Raw genomic sequence first — 18,178 nt, 5'->3', positions numbered from 1 at the left:
CCAATGGCAACAACAGCAACCACAATCCCAGCAACATGTTACAGTATCATTCACATTACCAGCAGCAACAGCAACAACAGCAACAATTGTCGCCGCATGGCCCACACAGCAGCAACAATAACTTTCCATACAACAACAACAACAACAATATACCACGCCCGCAGCAAAGCTACAGCAATTACAACCAGCAACAGCAACAGCAACATATGTCGCGCAGCAGCAGCAGCAGCAACAGCAGCAGCTGCAATGGCCTCAGTCCGCACGGCAGCAACATGTTTCCATACAGCAATCAACAACATTCACACAGCAGTAACAGTCTCAGCTTTAGTCCGCACAGCAGCAACAACAGCAACAATGGCTTCGGCTTTAGTCCGCACAGCAGCAATAGCAACATCAACATGCACAGCAACAGCAATGGGCTTAGTCAATTCCATAGTTTAAGCTTGAGTCCGCACAGCAACAGCAACAGCAGCAACAGTCAACTGCAACAGCAACAGCAACAGCAACAGCAACAACAACAACAACAGCACAGTAACAATAATCGCATGCTGGCATCGCAGCAACAATTGTTGCCAGACTACAGCTACAACATGGAACAACAACAACAACAAGAACAACAACGGAAGCTGCAAAAGTTGCTCAACTGCAACACATTTTCAACAACAGCAACAGCAACATCAACAGCTGCTGCTGCTGCCACGGCGACTGCTACAACAGCAACAGCAACAAGTGCCACATCAACGGCAACAGCAAAAATTGCAAATAACGGCTTTCTGTGGCGCACATAACCTCAAATACACACACAAAAACATACTTAAAAAAAAAAAAGATAATGAAAGATAAGAGAAGAATAACAATATATATATATAACTCATATATATATATATATATATATTTCAAGTAGATCATCCATCTACATATATATATCTGTTCTCAACATTAAGCTTAAAATTTAAATTAATGAATTTTTTTGTTCTTGTGTTTTATGCTTAAATGTTCCTCATTTACTTTATGTTGTAATACTTTTTTTTTTTATTTTTGTGCTTTTTTTTCGGAGGATTTTTTTTTCTTTTTATGTAAAATGTATATCAATATACATATATCGATACTATATTATATAATTTAATATATAGAGAAAAGGATTTTTTTTGTGCTTAACTTTAAGCAAAATAAATATATATGTATCCAGATATACAGTTAGGCGCGTGAATAAGCAAATAAGCTCTAATTTTTTTTTTCTGTTTCTGTGTTTCTGAAGAAAAAACTGACGTATATATACAAGTACCGGATTATATACATATATGTATATCTTTTTTTTTTCATAATTTATAAATCAATTTTTTTTTTATTATAATATAAAATACACATATATAGTTTAATGAAATGTTAGCATGCTCAAGTTCAGGCTGTTCTTACCAACTATATATATATACGATGAAATGTGTGGGAGAGAGAAAGGAAGAGGTAGAGGTAGAGTAAGAGAGAGAGCGAAAGGCGAGGCAGCTTTTGATGGGCTGGACAAAAATGTTCATCAGACAAAATTACAAAGAAAAAGGAAAACTTATAAGTGAAAAAACTGAATTAATTTTTTTTTCATAGTTTGTAAAGAGAATTTTTTTCATAATTATAAAGATATATATATACATATTTTTTTTTTTGAAAATCATTTTTTTTTTTGTATGCGTTTAAACAACTTGAGCATGTTACATACACAAACACACACTCACACACACATAAGTACTGAAAAATTAATTAACAACAAACAAAAACAAAAACCTTAAATGAAACGAAAAGCACGTGATAAATGCCTGACAAAAGTAAGATGAGAGTAGAAAGGAGATAAACTAATGTTAAAGAGAAGCAAAAAGCAAAGAAACGAAAATTCATTTATGTTAGTGGGCGTGGCAGCTTGAGCCAAATATGAAAAATTGTCGAAGCATTCTCTATTTATATTTTATTTTATTTTATTTTATTTAAATATCCCTTTTTAAGTTTGTATTTTGTTTTTAATTTTATCTATATATCCAGGCGATGCTGTCATGTCTCCACGCACTATGTAAAACGAAACATGAACTAAGTTTCAATCAATTTCATTTAACCAAAATATACATAGATATATTTATGTATGAATAAATATTATTTGCATATTGAGAAATTTGAGATGATCCTCTATGTATATCTTTTTTTTGGTTTCTAGTTTTTAACAAAAATGTGAACAATTTTACTTTGTCGACAAAATTTCTGAAATACATACATTAATCAACAAACATACATATGCACATTTAAACGAAAAAAGGAAAATTTCAAAACATTTATTTTTTCTATATTTTAATTTTGGATCAATGAAATAAATAATTGCAACCACTTTGACTTTCATTTGTTTTATTTTGTTTTTTTTTTAAATAATAATATATGAGTTTTTAAATTTAAGCATACCTAAAAAAAAAAAAATAAAAAAAAATAAAAATAAAAATAAAAATGAATACAAATTGTTAAATAGCAAACAATTTATCATTTTTGCATACAGCTTGGTTGTGCTGAGTACTAAAAAAATTCTAAAACATAAAAAATAAATAAGCAACAACACGAAGGATACGAAATAACTGAAAGGAAGTCAAAATGCAAATATATATACAAATGCAATTTTTTATATAATAAATAATCTTAATCGTAAAATAAAATTCAAACAGTTACGCTAGGTGGCCGCGAGAAGCACAGAGAGAAGAAGCAGAAGCAAAGCAAGACCAAATAGGGAGAAGCTTGACTTGGCGAATCGATAAGTAAAGCGATAGCAAAGATAACTAAAACGGATGAAAATGCCAGGCCATAAGACTTAAAAGCATACATCATTAGGAAGCTTAAAACAAAAAAGCTAAGCAATAAAATAAGTAGATAAAACAAAAAACATCAAACACAAAGCGAGCAGCGAAATGAGAAGTTAAACGAAAACAGAATGAAGCGACTAACTAAATGGAAAATGCACAAAAAGAACACGCAACTGAGGGAAGTAGAGAGAAGCCAACAACAGAGGGAAATAGAAGAGAGAAACACAGAAGAGAAGCTCTCGCTGCTTTCTTTCTTTGCCTCTTCTTTGCTTTTCAGCTTCGCGCGGCACTCAGACCCAAGCACATATGGCACACACATACTTAGCAAAAGCAAAGACACCACGACACACACACAGACGGGCAGAGAAGGCAGTCGATAACAACCGATATACATAGTTACAAAGTGAATATACTCAACCAATTGTAGCCTTAGCTTGTAATGAAATATCAGATTAATCAACTTAGCACTTAGCGTCTCTCGTCTCGTAAATAGTATTTAGTGTAAGCGCAAAGCAAATTTTTTTCCTTGTTCAATAAACGATTAGCGATTAATTAATGATTAATCGATAGCCTAAACACGTCTCATCAATCGTTCAAGTTAGAAGATAAAAAACAAAATTAGTATTTATCAAGATTCTTTTATAACGAAATTTAACATAAAAAAGTTTTTTTTTAGAAATATTTTTTTGAGCATGTGCGAAAATCGTATCAACCTACTATATATACATAAAAGATCATTTTTTTTTTCGTAGAGCTGATCAATTTTTTTTTCACATACTATATTTTATACGATAAATGAAAAACATATATATAAATATAAATATAGATACATAATTTTTTTTTTTCAATTTTTGTTATTAAACATAAGCAGCCAAGCTAATTTTTTCGTATATGTTTTTTTTTTTTTTTGTGAAGAAATCAAAGCGCAATTAAAATAATAAAAGAATTAAAAAGACCTAACAACAAATAATATTGCATACATTTTAAATGTTGTTCGAGGAAAATGAAATATACAACCACATATTTTTTTTTTTTATATACATACAGAATATAATATAATATAAATGTTTAGTGTTAAAAGAATCTTTTTATAATGCATAAAAAATCGAGAAACGCATACAAAAACAATTTTTTTTGAGTTTAGCATAAGTAAAAAAGCAAAAAATACATTTTTTTAAATATATATTATAAAAAAAAAAATTAAAAACAATAAGAATGAAGTGAAATACCATATATATATATTAACGAATCGAACCTCAAAACTGATTAATAAAAAAATAGTTTCTTACGTAAAATCTTAATGAAACCAAATATTGAACCAGGTTAACAATATTTTTTTTTTTTTTTTTATTATTATTATTAATGTCGTGAATAGCAAATTAAATAAAGCAAATCGAAGACAAAGCGACTTATGGTATTATATATAGAAAAAAAAAAAAAAGAATTCGAAATGAAAATTATAAAAAAAGAAAACAGCAACAATAATAAATTGTTCTTTAATTTATTATTGTCAACTCTATGAAGATTATTCATTTCGAATTTCTATTTAATGGCATAAGCCAAACGTTCCATCTTATATAGAAATCGTACCGAAATTTTATTTTTTTTTTATATATATACATACATATACTAATATACATAGTAACATTTATATATAGTACATATAAAGCGAACTATATACTAACATATTTTTTTCGGCTTAGAAATCGTAGTGCATGTGAAACGTATTTGAAAAACAAAAATACAAAGTTTAATATTAAAATAAAAATTCTGAAAAAAAGTTAAAGAACCCGTCAAACTGCTGACAAATGTTTGAGTGCGGAACATGAACTGCCCTTTGAAAGATTTTTTAATATGATCAACAACATGAACAAAAACAACAACAACATCAACTTAATAAAGACAACAACAAATACACAAGTCAACTGCATAAGCAATATATATAAACTGCATAAATAAAGGAACAAACAATTTAAAAGAATGTATTCACTGAATGAAAACCGATAAAAAAAAAAAAAAATATATATATATATATAAAATTATATATGTAACTATATACCAATACGTATACAAATAATAAGTGAGAAACAAGTATAAAAATTTTAAAACAAAATCCGAATTAAATGCAAAAAAAAAAGAGAAACATATACGATACGATAATCTACACTACACACACATCCATAAAGTCATAAACTTGTAACGTTCGTAGTTCATATATATGAAAGTGAAAAGAACAACTTGAATTTTAATTCGTTTATACAAATATATATATTGTATAATATATATATATATTAATATATGAATAGCAGCAGCTAATTGTTGTATTAAGACGTCACATTAAAACCAAGATAAGAACAAATAAACAAAAATATTTAAAATTCAAAATAAAACGCATTTTTTTCCATGTCACAGACCAAAGCTGATAGATACGTATGCATTCATGTTGATGCCGGTTTGCGTGATAAAGAGGATAACGTGTGCTTTTTAAAATTCAAAAGAAACCGAATTTTTGTCATCAGATAGCTGCGAATGTTAATGTAATAGACAAAAGCTGATAGATACGTTTGCAGATTTGTATTAAATTGGGAGTGCTTCCCATATTTGTGGCTGGCGTGAGTTCAATGAGTTCCAACATATATTTGTGCAGATAGCGTGTGCGAGTGGCAGACAAAGGCTTTATGTTACGAGAGATGTAATGCTTGTATTTGGCGCGTATTTGAATTTGAATTTGAATTCACTTACGTTATTCTTCTACTCTATTGCCCATTTTTCAAGAAATCAATATGGTATATATATTTCAATATCATTTTGTGTCATGAGCACTAGCACAATTAAAGTGCATTCATTACATCACTATTGCAATGTCATGTCAATCTTCGTTAAGAGGTTCTTATGTGGAAGGTGCTCTTGATGTAGTAACAAGCATATTGTTATCTATATTCGCCCCATAAGTAAAGTTAGCCTTACATTCACATTCACATTCGCATCGGTGGATGGTGTTTGTCCAACCGCAGCAAAGCGTTCGGTTGACGTTGCTGCCACGCCCCTATCGTTTAGTGACATTCTCCGCCTGATAGGCAATTGATTAGCTGATAGGCGGCACACGTTTTTCAATCACATTCAATTAAAATTGTTTGTGTACTTCTTGTCATTTAAGTGTTATTGTATTTGAAAATCATTAAAGTGTTTGCCATGAGGAAGTACCTTGTATAATTCATGATAATCATGTTGCTTTAAAAGTTATTTTATTAATTGGATAGCTAAATTGTGGATAAATATATTTGCATATTTGCAATGATAAAGATGCTCCTCAAGACATTGCTCTGGCATTCAGCTGGTTCTTGGATGTTTAGCTTAAGTCTGAGCTTGACAAAAATATATACATAAAACTGTGTTTGTCATGAGGTGGTTCCTTGTAAAGCTCGTGATATTTATATTACATTTTTCTAATAATATTCTTTGCTCATAGATAAATTGTGCTAGCTTAAGCAAGAGGTAAAGTTATTAAAATTAAAATAGAATAGTTGAAGGAAATATCAAAACTATATTGAAATACTTAAATCAATTTCTGACAGTATTCCACATTTGTTTGCATATTAAAGGGTATTCACTTGTCGATTTGGCTTGTTGTTTATATTTATTCATGTTTCTTTTCTAATTGCTGATAATTTTTGCGTTTCGCTAATGGGGAATACCCATATAGGAATATGTATTAGACTTGCTTCGATACGATCGTCTGCCCCTCCCTCTCTCTCTTCAAAATATAAGATTGAATTTTTGGTAGCTCCTGATAATTATTGTGTTTTGCCAATGTGGAATATCCGTATATACGTATTGGAGCTGGTTCGATATGGTCGTCTCTTTCTCTAGCTCTCTTTCTATCTCTGAAAATAGAATCTAATCTAAGCAGCCCCTAAATGCGCTAAGCTATTTGTTTTCTCATGTAGCTCTATACCATATTATTAGCTACATCTGCTTCTTTCTCTCTCCCTCTCGGCCGACACCCAATCAGCTCGTTGCAGTTTGGGAGCCATATCTACCTATTAATCTTATCAGAGATTTCGCCGATGCGTAGTTGCATTTGTTAAGTGCAAGTGGATCAAATGCTGACTCAATTACAACAGCTGATTGGCTCGGCTCAATGGACTTAATCTACTAAAAGCCAAATGTCCATTGTTTACCCTTAAATGCACTTCAAATGACTTCATACTTCACTGACTTTCTTTATTATTATGTAGAGTGGGGTAACCCCTCGTAAAATCTTGCTTAAACCTGAAAGCTAAATTTCTCTTTAAATATTCTCTCGGAGCACAATAAATTTAAATCCGTTTCAGTTGGTAGTTAACAATCGACGGGAATCCTATATAAATTTACAGTGTGAGGTCTTCGTGTCGGACTTCCTACACTCAGAAACCGATTCTTGGTCGTGTTTACTTACAAAGAACAGTCTGCCCGTTTGTTGAATCATAGCATGTCCATATTGTTTCGATTATGCAAGCCTACTACACTGAGTCCGATAAAGGGCCTTACGTCACGCTGCTAGAGGGCAATAAATGTCTGACTCGAACGCACTTGAAATGCCTTTTATTCATGCCCACCACGACTATTATTGTTGTTACATCAAATGCTGCCCAAAGTATTGAGCTTAACCTTTTCCCAGGCGATAGAGAGTCGAGCGTAATTGTCCTTGAATTATTGTTCAATTGATGACTTGCTGGGCTCTTAAACTATGTAGGCTATTGTCCTGGGCATAAGCAGGGGAATGGGAATTGTATGTATGTACATATAATAATAATTATCAATTGGCATTACTTGATTCGATTGCTATACAGTCACTTGAGTCTACAAGTTTATAGACTACTTTATTGGGTGGTAGGGGACTTTATTGAGCAAGCCTCTTAGAGAATAAGGTGGTAAGGAGGTAAGGAAATAAGGGGATAAAGGAGTAGGGCGGTAAAGTGGTAAGGGGGTAAGGAAATAAGGGGGTAAGTTGAGAAGGGGATAAGGGACTATGGTAAAGGTAAAGGAGTACGGAAACAAGAGGTTAAGTTGATAAGAGGATAAAGTGGTAAGGGAGTAAGGATGTAAGGACATAAATACATCAATGGGTAAAGGGGTAAGGCGTTCAATTAGTTAGCCGATAATTTACTAGGAGGTAAGGCCTCTGGCAATTATGTTCTACTGCTACTACTTCACGTTCGGGTAACTTACCAACTGCTGTCAACTCTGTTCACTTCCCAAATATGTTCGTAGGTAATTGAAAACGATAGTCTGTGATTACCCGATTAGGCTATAGATACCTGTTAGGCTTGAGGGTAAGACTTGTGTCAGCTAACTTATCAGCTGTTATTTGTCCATTTTCCCCAATCAAGTTCGATTTGTGATTTCTTGATATATACTCATAGACGTTTCATATTTATTTGTTAACTTTTGTTTGCTTTATTGTTATTTGTTGTTGCTGTTCGCCATTGAAAATGCCGCATTCCATTTGGCTAAGGCTAAGTACTTAACACATCACAGATTGCATTGTCACGAGCTGACTCCACTCACTTCTTCAGGAAGACCTCGTGCAGCTCCACGTCCTTCAGATTGCTAACGGCCGCCGCTGAGGCTCGCTGCGCCCGTCTGCCGCGTCGACCCATGCGCCAATGCTCCTCGATTTCGATGAGGGTGCGCCCGCGCGTCTCTGGCACACAGATGTAGATGAAGACGGCGGCCAGGAACGATACAGCCGCATAGAAGGCAAACAGATTCGATGTGCCGAGCAGCGCCTCCATATTCGGATAGATCTTCAGGCAGATGAAGGCCAGGATCATGCCAAAGAAGACGGAAATGCCGGACGCACTGCCGCGCACACTCTGCGGAAATACCTCCGATATCATGATGAAGGGCAGCGTCAGCATGCCCATTGTCGAGAACACAATGTGCGCCACAATGCAGACAACTGGCAGCCAGGACCAGGTGCCCACTGTGCTGGGACACCAGCCGCCGGTGGCTAAGAAGAGCATGCAAATGCCCATGCCGGAGGCCGAGAAGATGCCCGCCGCCCGTCTGCCCCACTTCTCGAAGATGGTGCTCATAAAGAAGGTGGTTATGATGCGTGCCACGCCCAGCATGACAGCCACCAGCACTGGATCGATGGTAACGCCGGCTCGCTGGGCGATCTGCACCGCATACACTATGATGACCACAACGCCGCAGGCCTGCTGGAACCCAAAGAAGCCGATCATCATAAGCAGAGGCTTATAGACCTCCGGACGGCGAATGGCCTGGCTCATGGATTCGCTGGCTGCCGTGTCACGGCTGTTGTCCGCCGTCATTTTCATCTGTGTCAGCTCCGCCTCAAACTCCGGCACGCAGTCGTCATCTGAGTGGATAAAGGATGCAATTAATACTGGTCTCATGCTCAGCTATCGATTGAATTACCTCGGCGGTGCAGTCCGCGGAAATAGCGCAGCGATCGACGCGCCAGCTCGATGCGACCCTTCTGCAGCAGCCAGCTAGGCGATTCCGGCATTGGCATCACCAGCAGCGTGGCGGCCAGCTGATAGCCGCAGCTGATGCTGGCAATGAGCACCACATTATGCCGTATGAAATAGCCCAGCAGATACATCAGCAATATGCCCGATGCCAGGCCAATTGAGGTGCCCAGGATCAGACGGCCTCGGATGCGCGGCAAACTGATCTCGGCCGAGTAGACGCCCACCGGCGACACAAACATACCAATCATCATGCCGCCAAAGGCACGCCCCACCAGTATCTGGGCGTAAATGATATCCCGATTCGTGTGCAGGAAACTTGTCGCCAGCAACAGCCAGCCAATCAGACCGATCACATTTGTCAGCAGAATCGTATACTTGCGTCCGATGCGGTCTAGAAAGTAGCTGACCATCAGGCCACCCAGGGGACAGGTCATGTTGTTGATGGAGGCTGTGCGGCGGAAGAAGTTGAAGATTGTTTATCAAGAGGTTGTCGGACCGAAAGACAGGAAGAGAGGTACGGAAGATCTCTCGGAAAAACTAATTTAAAACATAGTTTAGCTGTAGGAAAGGCCCAAGGGCACACTTTGAGACTATGAACAATCCTATCGTAATTAAGCGGAAAAAGTAGCCAAAATCTTGTTTGTCTTGAAGCTTAAGATTACGGCAAGCTAAGAAAAGAAAAACTATTAAAGATAATTAAAGATGAGAGTGAAATGAGATCATATCTTTATAATTTAGTTTAATTAAAATGCATACAAAATAAATAGGTGAAGATCAATTAAGGTTAAATAGCGCAGATTGTGCTTTAAGAAGATAAGGCAATAAACAGCAAGATTTCAGATAAGATAAGATAATGAAATAATTGAGTATTGATAAGCGTAAGAAAATTCAGTGAATGAACAAATAACAAGAGTTGAGATCAGCTTAACCAAACAAGGGAACAAGTTCGATACTAACCAGAAAATATCTTGAAATTGCCTTAATAAACAAGGCTATCAATGCAAATATGAAAAGGTAGATGCTGGCAAGCTCTCAAGGATATTAAAATAGACCAGACATAGGATTAAGTGATAGGCAATTCTGAGAGTACCAGAAGTCTAACAAGGCTGTAGAGCTCCATTAACCTTTCTAACTAAATACAAAAGACAAGAGATTTGCAGACTCTCAGTTATATCAGGAATACAAAGATTCGCGATTGCAACGTTTTACTCTAAACAGTTAAGCTTTAGGAAGCTTAGGAAGTATCAGAAAGCTCAGATAGCTCAGAAATCTCTTGACAAACTCTGATAATTAAGCATCAGCCGTCACAGGAAAACATTTATCTGTTTTATTAAATATTTTTTGCCCATAGAAACTTCAGTACTCCAATAAATCTATAGGAATCTATGGAATTTTAGAGCTTTTAGAAATATCTTGGCAGAGTCTGTAATCTTGAAAACCTTCAGAACTTTAAAGTATGTAATTTCATTTAGTAGTCCAAGAGACCTTTGGAAATCTCTGAAATCTCTGTCCATCTCCCACAAAGGAAGGGAATTACGATTCAGACTATTTTCTCCAATACTCTCTCACCCGTTGGGTACTCACCAAACCAGCTGGCCTCGTCCTTGTTCAGCCAGAATGGTTGCGTTTCATCCGTCAGCTGATTGAGCGTAACGCTGGGCATACTGACAACCATGCCGGAGCCGAGTACGCCGCTGTTGCCCAGGAAGACCATCAGCTCCTGCCGCAGGACGGCCAAGTGGCGTTCCCCTAGGGGCAGGCTGCTCTCTTTACGCTTACGCGATTTGCTCTGTTTGCTATTGCTGTGTTTGTCGCTGTCGTTGTCCTTGTCGCCGTCCTTGCTGTTGTTGTTGTTCGTTGTGGCTTGCAGGTTGCTTTTGTCGAGATCCTTGCAGATGATGCCCTTGCCGGTTTCATAGGGCGGCGGCATCAGCTGTTCCTGCTCCAGAGTCATTTTGTTGTGCACTTGTCGTTGTTGCTATTATTATTATTATTATTATTGTTGTTGTTGTTGTTGTTGCTATTGTTGTTATTGTTGTTATCAGTGTGCTGCTGTTGTCTGGTTTATCCTTAGTGCCAGCTGCCTTCGTGTTTTGGACAACGTTGCCGCAACGTTGGCTGTGGCCCGACTGTGGCTATGTTGTCTGCTGGCAGTTGGCTTTGTAGTGCGGTCCGTGCTTAATGCCGATTCTCTTGTTGTTGCTGGTGTTGTTGGCGCTCTTAACTTGGCTGTTGTACACTTGTCTAATTGAAAACGACAAGTGGAAACTTCCGCGCATTTCAATCATATGGCGACTGGCAACGACTCAGTATCAATTTCATAACTCGCTTCGTGTCTCTCCATGACGAAACGAAAATAAATAAAATATATACCTTTATGTATTTGTAAAAAAGCCGTTGAGAACCTATTTTCTATCTATATATATATGGTATATTTATATATACATATACATATATCATTTGCAACGTAACTCCCACTTGACGTCGTTGCGTCTACGGGTTTCCGAACTTTGGTACCAGTTCGATTATTGTGTGTTCGGTTTTGTTTTTCTTCCCTGTATTTGTTGTTTTGTCTTTGGCGTTATCAGCTAATGTAAGCTTAACTGAGATGCGAGCGTGACACGACTTTAAAAAGCCATAGAAATTAAACAGATATTTATTATCAATATCGTTTGCTTGCAGTTAGGCACAGCGAGAAGTTAGATCAAGTTTATTATTCCAAGCAGCGTGAGGAGCATGGAGTGAGCGAGATGAAACATATGCTAATCATTGTATGAGAAGTCTGTTTGGAATCTTAAATTGGAAAAAAACAAATCCGATTGAGACACGCTCTCAGACTTTCATTGATGTGACATTAGCGATTGAGCATGGCTAATTGTCGGGGATGTATTATACGATTAATATGAGCTAGCATGACTTGACACAGACTTTTACGATTGTTAATAAACACTTAATACAAAAAAAAGCAACAAAAAAAAAAAAAAATAATTTGTTGAACTGTCTAATTAACAATTCATTTTTCAGTCATTAATAAGAAGTTTTTTAGCAATAGAATAGTCTTGAATAAGAACAAAACTTTAATCCAATATTTACTCATTATTTTATTCATTATGAATTTTATGGATTTGAAAATTGTCACTTAAAAAAATTTAAAAAAACATCCCATCAATCAAAAAAGAGTTATGCATTGATCGAGGCAGATTTATCTGCGCATAATATTGCATCTGTAAATTGTATCGCCTCACGCGCTCATCTCTGTGTTGCGGACATTTGCCTGCGGCGTTCTATTGATTCCACTATCGATTCGTATGGCGCCCCATAACGAGCCTCTTCAAGCCAAACACAGACATAGACGCAGACATAAACACGCACACACACACACGCATATCACGCGCGAAATTTGAGACTGGCGTTTGGCAATTGGAGCAGTTTTTATTTGCATCTGTTAATTACCGTTATTGCCTTTTTGCAATAATTTATGGCTCTCTTCTTATAGGCGTCCGCCAATGGAACGAACCGACAGAGACGCGTCCGCCTGAAGCAACGTTTGCGCAGCAACTAAAACGTTGCCTGGCTAAAAAGAACCACTCAATAAATAGAACAGCAGCAGCAACAATCTGCTGCTCTTAGCTGAAAAAGCAACTGTTGCTGCTGCTGCGGCTCTGTTGCGCTTGGTGATACCCTGCATGGACAGCAAGCAGGTGGGGGATATTGGGCCATCACTCAATCTATATCTATATCTATATCCATACCTATATCTGTATCTATATCTATATCTATATCTATATCTATATCTATATCTATATCTATATCTATATCTATATCTAGAGCGAGATCTATATCTATATCTATATCTAGATCTATAGCTATATCTATATCTATATCTATATCTATATCTATAGCTATATCTATATCTATATCTATATCTATATCTATATCTATATCTATATCTATATCTATATCTATATCTATATCTATATCTATATCTATATCTATATCTATATCTATAGATATCGATATCTATAGCTATATCTATATATCTATATCTATATCTATATCGATATCTATATCTAGATCTATCTATATCTATATCTATATCTATATCTATATCTATATCTATATATCTATCGATCTATATCTATATCTATATCTATATCTATATCTATAGCTATATCTATATCTATATCTATATCTAGATCTATATCTATATCTATATCTATAGCTATCTATATCTATATCTATATCTATATCTATATCTATATCTATATCTATATCTATACTATATCTATATCTATATCTATATCTATATCTATATCTATATCTATATCTATATCTATATCTATATCTATATCTATATCTATATCTATATCTATATCTATATCTATATCTATATCTATATCTATATCTATATCTATATCTATATCTATATCTATATCTATATCTATATCTATATCTATATCTATATCTATATCTATATCTATATCTATATCTATATCTATATATTCTATATCTATATCTATATCTATATCTATATCTATATCTATATCTATATCTATATCTATATCTATATCTAGATCTATATCTATATCTATATCTATATCTATATCTATATCTATATCTATATCTATATCTATATCTATATCTATATCTATATCTATATCTATATCTATATCTACATCTATCTTTTTATATAATTTATCATTTTATACAATTATATCTTATAATTTATAGGGCATCTTCTAGTCCAACACTTTCACATCTATCCAATCTAATTTATTTCTTCATTGGTTTCCATTTAACAAATTGATTTTGTATTTGTCTGTCCATCGTGGCGTATGATAAACGTCACATTAAGTATACGACCCGCAGACCACCCACATGGTTTAATGCCATATTGTCTAATCGGTTGTTGCAGCTCTGTTGATTGGGTCGCCACACGACCATCAACTGCATCATCGCCTTTCCACCCCCTTCGCAATTTCTGCTTTCAGCCCCCATTCCACACCCCATCCGATATATACAAATGAACAACATTGGCAACGAACTTTTCTTCACAGAGAACACGTTTGGTGGAGATGCAGTACGAAGTCTAGGTCTTTTATTTCCTAAAAGGGTATCATGAGTTTGTGAGTAAATATGTAACGTGATTATGTGCACATTCGAAGCAAACTGAATTTATTTATACAATTTATGTATAGTATATCAGCTTATTAGACTTTGCACTCTTGAAAACAATTTTTGTTTGTTAGGGTATTACGAATCTTATGTGAGGCAATGCAGCTGCAATTGCTGCTGGCCTAAGGCCAATAGTTCTCGCAGCATTTGCTTATCAGCTGACTCTCTCCCGATCCTCTCTGTTGCTGCGGAAGAGGGCCATAAATTATGGCGTGTGGTCAGTGATATGATATGTGTTGTGAAATTTGAATCGCGCAGAATGTTTGATTTGCTACACACATACATACATACATATGTGCATGCTTATCAGACGCAACTTACGTTGCGAGCAAAACCGAATCGGTTTAATGAATTCGTCGCAAGGGGTATGATTGCTGAATGCTGAATTTAACGACCACAAGCCAGAATTAAGGCGATCAAATTACCTAAAAGCTAAACATATTTCTAATTTGATTAGGTGTGAAAAAACATATAGAACAAAACAAATTGCCACGATAAGCGCTCATGGCGCGCCATGTGCCAAAGTTTTCGATAATTGCGATGTCATCGAGCACTTGATTTATTCACGACAGGCACACACACTTCTTTAGAAACTGATTTATGGCCCGATTGACAGACCCAGCGTGAGGCTTGAACAGGTAAAGCGTATGAAATATTTGGCATCTAAATGAAGGGATAATTAAGCCTTTCCAAGCAAATTTTTTTGCGTTGTCATCGGCGTTTTGATTAATTGCTGACCTCTGGATCCAAATCAATCAATAAATTATAATGTGCCCATTGACAGTTCAAGTATTTCACAATTGACAAAATACTGAGAAAGTTGAAATTGTATTTCTTTTTTCCTTTGGCTGCATGCTTAATTAATTAATTGGCGTATGCAAACACACTATCACAAACACGAACACAAACACAAACAAACGTGTAAATATTAACACAAGACTCGTCGGTATACAGCTGCTCAAATATATATTCGTTTTTATTTTATTTCGAATATGTACAAAACGGCTGGTCTAAAATAAACTGGTTTGCAGCGTCTATGCATGCAAATATATGTGTGTATATCTGTTTGCATCGTTGAGTGTAAACGAGAGCAAACAACACTTAAGTGCTGCATGCCAATTGCAGTGCCTACAATATGCAATGGAAATATCAATTTTTATTAATATTCTATTAAAATAATTTAGAGGCATTTAAAAAGCGGTTACGTAAATTAAATGCATATCTTGAAGCTGGCTGCTATGAAACATTAGCAAATGGTCGTGTGCGCAGTTTTGAGCAAGCTTTAGGAGACGGCAATTATTGGTATATGTTGTTAGCACTATACTGTAATTGCATATATGTTGTTACCATTTGACTCAATAAACGTTCGTGGATAACTTAAAGAAATATATGTATATCGGTTTATCTGAAGATCTTATAAGCCACCATGAAAAGACTTAGTAGGTTTTGCAAAGAGAAACTACGTTATTTTTAATGTTAGCTTACATTTCTGTTTGTTAACAGCGCTGTTAAGTTGTTGAACGTAACGTTTACATTTGAGTAACATGAAGTTAGCTGCAACAAACAACATGCTAATCATGTTAATTTGACTACATTTGCAGAACAGATATTGAAATAATAGAAAAATTGGTATTGTCAAATAAAAAGGAGGAAACAAATTAATACATCTCCAAGGCAATATCTGTTGTGTGTGCACAAATATGGTTTTCTATTTCAAGAGCAACGTCGTACAGCCAGCAGCAATGTTGTACATGGGTCGCGACAAACACGAAAATGAGGAGCTCATCCGTTGGGGCTGGCCAGAAGATGTTTGGTTCCATGTGCACAATTTGTCATCGGCGCACGTTTATTTGCGTTTGAATAAGGGACAGACCATCGATGATATACCCACCGATGTCTTGGTAGATGCGGCACAGCTGTGCAAAGCAAACAGCATTCAGGGCAACAAGGTAAACAATTTAGAGGTCGTCTATACCATGTGGGAGAATCTTAAAAAGACGCCCGACATGGAGCCTGGTCAGGTGGCCTATCATGATGAAAAGGCGGTGCGTAAGATACGGCTGGAAAAGCGCATCAACGAAATCGTCAACCGTCTGAATAGGACCAAAACCGAAGTGGAGAATCCGGATTTCCGTGGGCAGCGCGAGGCGCGAGATGCTGCCGAGCGTCAGGATCAGAAACGCTTGCAGCGCGAGAAGCGTGAAAAGGAAAAGGAAGCGGCCAAGCAGCGTGAGCTGGAGGCTGAGCTGCGCAGCTATGCCTCGCTCCAGAAGGCAGAGAACATGCGCACCAACTATGATGCCGGCAACGAATCTGATGACTTTATGTAGTAGTTACTTTGCCACTTTAGATACTTAACACAAAATATATATAATTGTATGCATATATACATACTTGTATGTATATAAATTTTTTTTTTTTTTTTGTAAAGCAAGTGTAAAACACGAAGCAAAGCAATAGTAATAAAAACTCTGTTAACCAATCTTGAATGTGGAGCCAAGTTCCTGCTCTTCAACTGTGGAGCAGTTCTGTTAGCATGTGTGAACGCACTTGGTCTGGCAGCACTGATAACGACAAAATGCGCGTCATTTGAATGGGAATACTGCAAATGCAATAATTATGCAAATTTGATCATACATACATATGTATAAAAATGAAATAATGTGCGAATTTTTCGAAGTTTTTTTCTTTGTAGCTTTAGTCTATAATTTTGATTTCATTAGTTTTTTAAACAATTGCTCTTAAAAATATGCATCTACCCATCCGCTTTGCTAGACCTAATTGTACCTCAAACCCATTGACATAGGAAATTTGGGTATTTTTCTGAAAATGTACATAAGTTATAGGTAGAAGGAAGTGTGGCAAACCTCGTAAGGTACTTATACATGCATATGTACTATATTCTTAAGCAGGGCTACGATTCGACACGATGTAGCCATGCACGTCTGTCCGTCCGTCCGGAAGGATATACATACATATATGCATACATACATACATATGTATGTATGTATTACAAATAATTTCCTATAATGCAGCCTCAGCGGAATCGAAGTCAAATGCGTAGTTAGCAGATCGCTTGCTTATATACATATGTATGTATGTACATACATATGTAAGTAAGTATATATGCGAGCATGTGGACGCATGCGTAGGCATGTGTGCATAACAGAAGCACAGAATGTTTGGAGTATAAGCTCTTTTCAGAATTCAGGGGATCTCTTAGTCGAGCAATCTCGACTAGAGCCCTCGTGTTTCAAATTGTCTACTTTTTTATAGTTATCAGGGCGAAATAAAAAAAGATAAAGTAGTGGCGAATGAAGAAATGTTTTCTCATTTATAAAAGCAGAATGTGACGTTGGGCGGAGTTTAGCAGCCAAAATGCAACTCGAAGCCCGGGGATTTTTGTTTTGTTTTATGTCTGCGGTTGGAGGCAGCCCTGATGCTGTCCTTGACAGCTCAATTTACGGTTTGGGTAGCTTGTCTGCTTTATGGAGCGACGGCTTGTTGCCTTTTTGAGATGTTCCGTAGTAATATTTGGGGGTACGCACGTGGCCATTGTTGTTGGTGCTGGATGCTCGATGTTATGGCTGGGCCAGCTGGCGGGTCAGCAGCGTTCAGCACGCACTCATTATCGCTCGTTTTATTTTCACGCATTGTTCATGCCCGGCCCCGGCCCAGCCCCATTCCCAGTCCATT

At 36.2% G+C, this 18,178-nt stretch overlaps 3 protein-coding genes across 8 annotated transcripts; 2 read left to right on the top strand and 1 right to left on the bottom strand.

The window, feature by feature from the left end:
* Positions 1 to 35: 35 nt before the first annotated feature.
* Positions 36 to 4,968, top strand: LOC149267865 (uncharacterized). Its single transcript, XM_089474345.1, has one exon. The coding sequence runs from the start codon at positions 36 to 38 to the stop codon at positions 786 to 788; it is 753 nt and encodes a 250-aa protein (XP_089330471.1). The 3' UTR covers positions 789 to 4,968.
* A 3,265-nt stretch (positions 4,969 to 8,233) lies between these two features.
* Positions 8,234 to 15,848, bottom strand: LOC108619539 (facilitated trehalose transporter Tret1-2 homolog). Of its 6 annotated transcripts, none has more exons than XM_089474323.1 (4): positions 15,830 to 15,848; positions 10,892 to 11,645; positions 9,252 to 9,755; positions 8,234 to 9,192 (listed from the first exon to the last, which is right to left on the bottom strand). In XM_089474323.1, exons 2-4 carry the CDS (start codon positions 11,259 to 11,261, stop codon positions 8,372 to 8,374), a joined length of 1,695 nt encoding a protein of 564 aa, XP_089330449.1. In that variant the 5' UTR covers positions 11,262 to 11,645; positions 15,830 to 15,848; the 3' UTR covers positions 8,234 to 8,371. The 6 variants fall into 6 exon arrangements, with proteins under 6 accessions (XP_089330449.1, XP_017871675.1, XP_089330448.1 ...); XM_018016186.2 differs by lacking the exon at positions 15,830 to 15,848 and adding an exon at positions 12,761 to 12,916; XM_089474322.1 differs by lacking the exon at positions 15,830 to 15,848 and adding an exon at positions 12,761 to 12,915 and having other exon boundaries at positions 10,892 to 11,723.
* A 174-nt stretch (positions 15,849 to 16,022) lies between these two features.
* LOC108619546 (coiled-coil domain-containing protein 25) lies at positions 16,023 to 16,971 on the top strand. The gene has a single exon (XM_018016196.2). The coding sequence runs from the start codon at positions 16,183 to 16,185 to the stop codon at positions 16,810 to 16,812; it is 630 nt and encodes a 209-aa protein (XP_017871685.1). The 5' UTR covers positions 16,023 to 16,182; the 3' UTR covers positions 16,813 to 16,971.
* The last annotated feature ends 1,207 nt before the right edge of the window (positions 16,972 to 18,178 follow it).

This window comes from Drosophila arizonae, chromosome X (assembly GCF_054131065.1).
Source record: "Drosophila arizonae isolate 15081-1271.41 chromosome X, UAZ_ARI_1.0, whole genome shotgun sequence".
NCBI lineage: Eukaryota > Metazoa > Arthropoda > Insecta > Diptera > Drosophilidae > Drosophila > Drosophila arizonae.
The sequence above is the reverse complement of the archived record's forward strand: the minus strand, read 5'-3'. Positions and strand labels throughout refer to the sequence as shown.

What these genes read in the sequence shown, in the direction of transcription:
- LOC108619546 (XM_018016196.2), top strand. Translation starts at nt 16,183, where the DNA reads ATGGTTTTCTATTTCAAGAGCAACGTCGTACAGCCAGCAGCAATGTTG.
- LOC108619539 (XM_089474323.1), bottom strand. Translation starts at nt 11,261, where the DNA reads ATGACTCTGGAGCAGGAACAGCTGATGCCGCCGCCCTATGAAACCGGC. An exon ending in GGACGAGGCCAGCTGGTTTG is followed by an intron (nt 9,756 to 10,891) that starts GTGAGTACCCAA and finishes TCCGCCGCACAG; the next exon opens with CCTCCATCAACAACATGACC. An exon ending in CCGCGGACTGCACCGCCGAG is followed by an intron (nt 9,193 to 9,251) that starts GTAATTCAATCG and finishes TTATCCACTCAG; the next exon opens with ATGACGACTGCGTGCCGGAG.
- LOC149267865 (XM_089474345.1), top strand. Translation starts at nt 36, where the DNA reads ATGTTACAGTATCATTCACATTACCAGCAGCAACAGCAACAACAGCAA.